General features: G+C 40.4%; 1 protein-coding gene across 1 annotated transcript in view; it reads right to left on the bottom strand.

Annotated features, from left to right (window-relative positions):
• Positions 1 to 3,853: 3,853 nt before the first annotated feature.
• The window catches only part of cacna1fb (calcium channel, voltage-dependent, L type, alpha 1F subunit), a 52,483-nt gene continuing 47,193 nt past the window's right edge, over positions 3,854 to 9,143 (bottom strand). Inside the window, exons 50-51 of the mRNA XM_085145703.1 lie at positions 8,404 to 8,504; positions 3,854 to 8,318 (exon numbers count right to left, since the gene is read on the bottom strand). Coding sequence (XP_085001829.1) covers positions 8,055 to 8,318; positions 8,404 to 8,504 — 365 coding nt within the window. The 3' untranslated portion in view covers positions 3,854 to 8,054. The remainder of the gene's footprint in view (positions 8,319 to 8,403; positions 8,505 to 9,143) is intronic.

The following is a 9,143-nucleotide window of genomic DNA, read 5'->3' as shown; positions in this document are numbered from 1 at the left end:
TGGGGAGGGGGGGGGGGTTGCGTCATCACGGTAGTAGGTGGTGGTGACGTGCTTGTGATCATGTGACCCGATACGTGACGTATAAATGTAATCTGTAACGCAGATTTGTATTTTTATAACATTAAAACAAAAACCTCAGCTCATAATTTGATGTAACAGTTAATTCAAATAAACATTTAATGTTTACACAATTTAGGCACCAATATGTTACAAATGTCAGTAGATCTTAATCCTGAATCATTCAGTGGCTTTAATTCAATTTTTGTCAAAGTTTAAAGCCAGATTTCTGACAGACGTTCGTATTGCAGCGACATTCATCCTGGTCCCTCTGTGGCTGCGGGAGCACTCCTATACAAAGACAAGGAACTGTTCCCATCAGTATCCACATGTAGACTGAGGTATAAACAACATCTTTGACTGCATTATGGAGCTTCGATACAACAATAACTAATAATTATTTGATGCTAGCCACCTGATCACTTTTGGTGTTATGATACTGCAGTCATCCTGGTGTCAGTCAGAAGTCATGTGAGTCTGATAATGACCACAGTTAACAAAAATGAACATTGTGCTGTATTCAGGAGTACTTTAAGCTAGGACTGATTTTATTCATACCATAGTCCGTGAGAGTCTCTATTTTCTCAGACTCCCAAGAAACTGCAAATATGAAGTCTTCTTTTATTTTTGCAGTTACTGGAGTCGCCCCCTGGTGGTCATTAAAAAGAATAAGACCTTACTTAAACCAGCATGCTACATCTATCCTTTATTTTTACTTAAACCAGCATGCTACATCTATCCTTTATTTTTACTTAAACCAGCATGCTACATCTATCCTTTATTTACAGTCTGTGCCTCTCAGTCACCCCCCCCCCCACCCTGCCACTCAGAGGTCATGATGATTAACATCATCATCACTTGTTGATTTGTTGAGAGATTGCATTAAGCTAGACAAATTCAAAAACATTTAGGTCACTTCAGTAAGTCGGTGCTTTTGAAAGATAGTTATATTTTTAAGTTAAAGTAACATTGATTGCATTTAGTGGAATGATTAATTTAAAAAATTGTCTCTTTATAATCTTCATTAACAACAACCATATGCAAAAAAACGCGTTCCTTTAATAAACTGTTGCACTCGTTTCCCTAAAACATGAAGAATTGTCGTGTGTCAGGACTTTTGCACAGCACAGTATCTTAAACAACCGTCACCCTGGTGTTCCAGCAGTACTCATCATGCAGTACCACTGTTTAATCAATAAATAAAACCTCTAACATTTAGCACAGCTGGAAAGAGTGGTGCCGATTAAAGACACCACTTATGACTTCCTGCTATGGTGTGCACTACTCCCTTCACAGAAGAGAAGACACGGGCTTTGACCCGACCTGATGCGTGCTGACCAAGAAGACAAGACGTCTGCAAGAACCAAATGGTGCTGCTCATGCAGGGAGTAGTGTGTACAGGTGGTGTGTTGTATTCATTTTGAGGGGGAAGTTTTTACTGCATGGAGCTGTTGATGTGCTGATGTGCCAGACACTCATCAGTGTGTGCAAGCATCTCTGGTTAGCATTTTAACTCACTGGATTTGAATGAAAACAAACAAACAAAAAAACGAAAACACTACGTACTCCCCTAAAGATATTACATAAAAATCACCTGTGAATTTAACGTCATATTAGCTCAAACGTACTTTTCTGTCAAAACAAGGGCTGTTCAAAGTGACCCCAAATGTCAGAGTGGCAGTTTTTAAGTCAAAGGACAAACAATAAATTCTCGTAGCAATTAGCAGCATCATTTCAAACAGACTTACAGGTGTGTCAGGATGGCACAGATCAGACAAATGAGTTGGAGAACACACCCAGCCCTTAGATGACCTCCCCGCCCCTTCTCAAGATAATTTGGACTGAAGTGACTCTAAAGAGGTAAAACCTCCAGCTACTGTTCCTAGATATGATGGTTTATAGGCTTTATAAATACAGGAGAAGGTCTAAAGTGAAACATAAAGAGTAGAAAACATTTAAAACAACCAATCACACGCATATCTGCCAATGAGGAGCCTGGAAGGTGGGGTTTTACGTGTGGTCATGGCTTTCAGGTGGCACAGGTTTCCCTGACCTTTGTGCAACAATGGCACCAGGCTACATATGTCTGCTGGTTTGGTGTGTGTGCCATGGAAATGGCAACAGATGGAAATGGGCTGTTAATTCTGTTTGAATCAAATGAGCTAGCTGAGCTCCAGTTAGGGCTGAAAGACGGATTTTGAGTGAGTGATCCTTTCCATCCATCCATCCTTCCTTCCTTCAACCGGAGCTCATCCTTCAGTCAGCCAGTAGAGGGAGCTCAGACCACATCAGATGGGTCAGACCTGTCACTCCACACAGGTACGTACAATGGTGACACATTTTGTTTCATGGGTAGGCCCTTGTGATATTTTATGCTACATGTTTTTGTAATGTTCTTTTACAGTGGTGGGTTTTGGCCCTTTGTAACAAACCCGACCTTCAAACAGAGTTTGGGCTTTTTCAAGATAAGATTGTGAAACTCTGAAGGAGCTCAGTAATATGCATGTCTCTAACACAGACTGGGCAGTTGAAAAAATTCAGTGTGCATTTCATCCATATATTTGATGTTAAGACAACACTTGGAAGCTACTTTTCTGGTGAGAATAAAAATATAAATTTATACTGCAGCATCCCCTATTTTAGCTGTGAGTTTATGCATCTCCACGTTTAACCACCAGGGTTGCTTCCAGGATTTTAGTGGGTGGGGGACCAAAAAGCATTCAAGGGGGAAACTCACTGAAAGCTCAGGTTCAGTTCAGGCACACAGCTCCTTATTCTATCAACACGCATTGAGAAAAATGTTTGCCCTGTAACAATACGGTGACCACACTAAAACACATTTAACACAAGATAATGGAGGTGATCAAAATGCAGTTTAGTTGCAACAATAAATACATCGGATTTCATTTAATATAGTCTGTACCTGCCCATGGACCGCAGCCAAAATGAACCAGTATCTACATTTATTAAAAGGCATCTTTTTCCTGATGACTGATGTTTCTGTGACAAATAGAAAATAAAAACAATGAATTTAAAAGTAAAAAATGTCCCACACATCCTTTGGTTTAAGTTCATTTTTACAACTTGTTTTTGAAGCAGTGGACAAAGCCACTCTGAGAATTAACATACACCTATATTATTTATCATCATATATTTACAAAGGTGCTTTTGTTCAGATTCCTTTATTAGCATCCACAGGCACAGCCGTCTATCCTCACAGGCCTGTTTTCAAAAACAAACAAACAGATGAGCATAAAGCGACTTAATGAAGAAGTAAAATAATCATAAATAATTCACACAGCGTCAGGTAGGAGATCAAAGCCACAGTCTCTTTCTCTGAATGAGGCCTGCTGCAGGAAAGCTGCCGTGTTTATACCATGCTGTTCTGCACTTTGGGACTCGAAGCCGTGTCCAGAAGGAAGAATGACGCGAGCTGAGGCTGCAAGTTGACAAGTAAAATTGATCCAGCCGGTCTGGGTCCATCTGGGATTCACCAATCAGCCTGTTTGAATGAGAGAGTTTCTGCTCTTTACAAATAAATATTTAAACTATGACACAGAGGAAAACAACAGAGTCAATATAAACACTATAATAATGAATAATTGTCCAAAATATGTAGAATACCTTAAAATTTCAGCCCACACAAATATATCAACAGCAGTGATCACAAAACGGTGTATAACTGAATACAGTAGTGAGATCTTTAACCAGGTCTTCCCATTAACTCCTGACCTGTCCAGAGGTTCAGTCAATGAGCTCGTCAATAGCTTCAATGCTAAAATGTTAAATGTGATGGACACTATTGCTCCCATTAAGGTGAAGGTTATCTCTGGAAGGAAAAAGTCTCCATGGAGAAACTCCACACTGGTGAAAAATGAAAAAAGAGAGTGTAGGAAAGCTGAGCGCAGATGGAGAAAAACAAACCTCCAGGTTCATTATGACATCTATAAAGAGAAACTTCACAATTATAATTTACAACTGAGGAGTGCAAGAAGGTCCTACTTCTCTGACATCATCACTAAAAACAGCCATAATGCTCGGGTCTTATTTTCTATATCAGCTTGACTAGCTAGATCAGCTAGTCAAGTACACACCTACACAGCATGTTAACAAACCGTGAAAAAAGCCACACAAAAAATGAATGATTGCTGGTAACGGTTTCTATACATTAGTATTTACGAAGGGTATGTTGTGACTTACCTTCAAAATTACAGCGGTCCCTCGCTATAACGCGGTTCACCTTTCACCTCGCTGTTTCGTGGATTTTTTAGTGCAAGTTTGCATGCTTATTGTGTCCTGCGTCCTGATCGCTGCAGACGTCTCTCCCGTACAGTACAGAATCGCTGCATCGATCGCTAGCAGTGTGACTCTGAAGTGCAGTGCTGTATGTCCACGATGTCCACGACACGTTTTGCACCGTCAAAAAAATAAAATTGGCTACTTGATTTCACCTATCGCTGGTTATTTTTAGAACATAACACCCGCGATAAACGAGGGACAGCTGAGAAATATAACATTTGAATCCCTTTTCTCTTTTGCCCTGAGGCGCGGGGAAAAATATCAACAAGTCGATGAACATCATTTACAGATATATTGGGTAAATGCCCGAGACATCTATAGAAATGTAAATCGCCGCTTGATTCATTCAATTGCTTAACTTGTTTTGGACCGTAAATCAGGCGCGAACAGGACACCGGAAACAAAGCTCCCCACAGGAGTTTCCGCACCGGAAGGAGCAAATCGAGTTCAACACTGCCCCTAGCGTCCTGGAGCACTTCCGTTGTGTTTTGGAGTTTGTAAGTGTTTTGTATTTTTTTTAAGTGTTTTGGAGTTTGTTCATGCTTTGTCTCTAGGGGCCACCGTACTTACCAGATACTTTCACATTGAATAATTTGGAGAAAAATGTTGGATATAGATTGTTGTGCATCCTGCTGTATATGTTCTGCATTTTTATATGCTGTGAGTTTGCATGGGTGCCAACTGGGTCAAGTCTCTCTCGAATAAGATAAAGTTGTTTTAAGTGTGCTGTCTTACAGTATTGTGCACTGGGTATGAATATTAACACAGAAGAGTCCGGCAGTAGGTTGTTTTCAGTCTTTATTTGAGGTAAATGAAGGTTCAGACAGAGCTGTTTCTCAGCTGAACATGGTAGTTTAATGTCTGAGGGCGCTGTGAGGAGAAAATCCAGGTGTGGAATTTAAAGCCCTTAACTGCTGGGAAACTGTGCAAACTGTCGGAAAGAAAAAGAAAAAAACGAAAACACAAAAGTTCAGAAGAGACATAAACACCACTGGACCGCTGGCCGGCACGAATGAAACGGAAATCCCGTCCTTTCTGTGAAAGTCAATAAAAAATATCAAACATCTGAAATAAGAAAAGCTGAATACATCAAACAAACACACTCCTGACAAATAAAAAACAAACAAAAACAAAGTCTTTTCAGGTCTTCGTGTGTAGATAAGACTTTCATTAAAACACGTTAATGAAACATGAGAAATAAAATGTTCCCCACAGCTGTACGAATCACAGAGCACATCCTTCAACAGCAACATCAAACACATCAACAGTCCTGATAGAAAACCTGTGACTGTGAAAACTAAATGAAGCTCAGCTTACGCTCCACTTATTTATGCTTCTTCATCACAAGCGTCTCGTTCCCAGCCTCAGTCACATTTTCCTTACTCACTGCACAAACCTAGCAATGGAAGTTCAAGGATACCTCTCCTTTGACTTCGACACATTAAATTTTAAACTTTTTTCCCTTAATTCTTCCATATTTATAATTTTACTTCAATTCAAAACATACAAATGGATTATTAATTACACTGACATATAGCTGGAGTTTTGACATGAGCACTTGGAAAAATAAATAAATGCTATGGAAGAAAACAATCTTTTTATTTCTGCATCTTCTGAAGAAAAAATTATTCTACCACAAGAACTTGTTTGATCAACAATTTCAGCAAAATGTGAAAAGATTTATCCAGTTTATACGTTAACCTCTTCTTTCTGCTATCATTCAAATGATTAAATCATCTGCTAACAAGATGGGAACACAGCTAGCTCGTATTTATTTGCTTCAGTTGCTTTATTTTTATTAGCATTATTGTGTTACTGCATAAACCTTGCCTTCTCATTACCAGCTCATTGGCTTTATTCAGAGACTGCATTAGAGTAGCTTTATCAATACTGGCCATTTTTAAGTGCCTTTGTTCATTTTTGCCTGCTTACTTTTCTGGAAGCTCCTGGAACTTCTGGAAGCCGAAAGAGGGGCAGCACCAGTGCTGGTGAACTGTACTGCCGCTAATTGTTTGGCATGCCTGTTGTTTAAAGATATCCGTGAAGTTACACGGATTAAACTTTATCTGACTGTGACATTATATAACATAAAAGAGAGAAAGTAAAGACAAGCAAAGGTCCCCATTAAAATTTTAATTAAACATTACTGAGTATTAGCTAGCGCTAAACTAAATCTGTACGCAACCGTTAGTGGTTAGCAAGTCAGCACTTAGCTTAGCTACCCAGAAACTTGCTAATCTTTTTTAAATTATGACATGTATTATAGAGTTTTATAATTATATAGTGAGTATACATGATAGTGGTTGTATAATTTAGTGTCTGACAAAGTATTACATGCCAATTTTTTATCAGAAGTTCCAGTTTGCATTTTAGGCTAACAATAGCATAATGCTAATTCTTAATCAGCTGGTTAACTATGGTATTAAATGTATCTGAACTCATAACCTTTTGTGTATTTTCTGTGTCTAAATGTAACATAAAATGCCGAGGTGCCTTGCAGTTGTCAATAGCTAAAACCTTTGTGATAAAATAATAGTAAAAATTATATTATTAACATTCATTTATATTCTCTTTTGCTAGTTTACTGACAATTTAGTTAAAATAGCATTTAAGTCTGATAAAAAACATTTTAAAAATGTATTCGTGTTATGTCACTAAAATTGTATCATATTCAAATTTTATCCTTCTAATGTCCACCAGGGTATATAACTATTACCCTATTGCTCTCTTAAATTATCATTACATACGTTCCTGATGGGTTTAAAGTAAAAAATGATATTGCAACAGGGTAGTCACTAATGCTCTTCTTGGCTTGCTTCAAGGCAAGTGGACGATGTCATTGAGGCTCTGTTCATCTTTCATTTACAGTCTATGGCTCTTCATTGCACACCACTCCAACTGTCTTGTGAAAAACTGCCTGCAGTCATTGAAACAATATGTAATAAGTATAACATCAGGACTTGTGTTTGGTTTCCTCTCATTTTACTACAGCACATTTTATCAGCAATACATTTCCATATTTTCCATGCTCGCTGGCGGCGACGTTTTGGACAAACAGGTTGCAAAAGTGAAAAGTTTTATTTCTACCTTGTTGTTTGAGTCACTGGCGCACATCTGAATTGATGCAGAGTGAACTGGAGTAAACCTGTTTAACCTTTTAAACCTTTAGAGAAAAGGCCACCAAAAAATCCCCGGAGTCACCGGAAGCTGCTGTGCTGTTGAATCACAAACACACGCCTGTCTGCCTAGGCCCTCCTGCCCCTCAGCTAGTCAGTGACTTGAGTGTTAGCAGGAGTCGCCTCTCAAGTCAACATTTTCTTTTTTTAAAAAAACCCTCATGTCCCTCTTTGTTTCTCATCCTTCTTTCTCTATTTTCCCACCTGCTTTCATTGTTTTCCTAACTTTTAACCTTTTCTTAACATTTGTTCTTCCTTCCCTTCTTCCATTTGTATCCAGATTTCCATCCTTTTTTATTTTCTTCCTTCTCCCTTGATTTCGATCTTCTCCCGATCCCTCCATCCTCTTCATCCATCCCTCAACAGTGACCTCGATCTCTCCTCATTCACCAAAACTTTAAATTAACTACTCCCCGACTCCTTCCTCTAACTGGTTAGGTGTCCTGGAAGTCAAATTCTAAACGTGGCTCCTGCCGATTGCAAATGTCCCATCTCCATCTTTATCCTGATTGGTCCAGAGCCTCAGAATGATGTCACGCAGGTCATCTCATCAGCCAGCTCATCCTCGTCATGGCCTGTCCTGATTGGCTCCTCATCGCTATAGAGCGCAGCTTGGTCGCTGGCAGCGTTGCTGAGAAAGCTGTGGCTCCCTGAGCCAAGAAGGTCGCTGGCAGCCGACTCCATCTCATCCACTGTCATGTGGCACGCGTCAGCGATCTCCCTCTTCGCAAATGCCACGAACTTTGGATCTCGAGCGTAAAGACCGAGGCCCTCTGAGATCAGAACCTGCGGGGAGATTAACACAACCGGGATAAATCGCTGATTCTGGACACAGAAACTGATCAGAGATCAATCAGCAGTCAGTTCTTACCGCCTCCACCAGACTGTCAGCTGACCCTCTTTTCTCAGTGAACGGTGCTCCAAGGTGAGAGGGGACTCTGAGGGTTGTGTACGCCCTGTATGGGGGCGGAGCTGCAACACAATCACGTGACACATTCAGACACGGAGCGTGGACACAAACTGGCCTGGAGGCCTGCTCCCTACCCAAGAGTATGCACACAGAGTTTGATGGCACAAACGCACAAAGAATCGAACCATAGCACTGACTTTGGATGTTACATCTCTGCAGTTACAGCACAGCAGACACACCTGTGCAACCTGCTGTACATGTGAATGAGCGTTCTTTAGAGAAACCTTATTGATCAAGTCGGTAAATTTCTAATATCCTTAAAAATGACAAAAAGAGGCCGTTCTTTTTGTCAGGGGTCTACGTGTAGTGTCAAATAATCTTAATCTGTGGGCACAGAGGGAAACAGACGGTTTCCCTCTGTGCCCACTCTGGTCCTCCGCTGCTCCACCACTGTGTCCTCTGAACTTGGGCCAGCAGCGTTAGCATCCAGGCCCTGCACAGGAGGCAGTAACTGTGCCAGAGCTGCTGTCAGTTTATGCTTTGCTGACCTGCTAACTGCACCTTCCTCCCAGAGGCTGTCTGCGGTTACTGCCAGAATAACAGTTTTCACTGCCTAATTAAAACAGAGGAGGAGGATACACTTTCAAGTTCAACTGATTTCTGAAATTCAACCTGATGACGCAACACTGTCTAGAGCACAG

This window comes from Neolamprologus multifasciatus, chromosome 20, assembly GCF_963576455.1.
Source record: "Neolamprologus multifasciatus chromosome 20, fNeoMul1.2, whole genome shotgun sequence".
NCBI classification, from domain to species: Eukaryota; Metazoa; Chordata; class Actinopteri; order Cichliformes; family Cichlidae; genus Neolamprologus; species Neolamprologus multifasciatus.
This window is presented reverse-complemented; position numbering and strand designations above follow the sequence as displayed.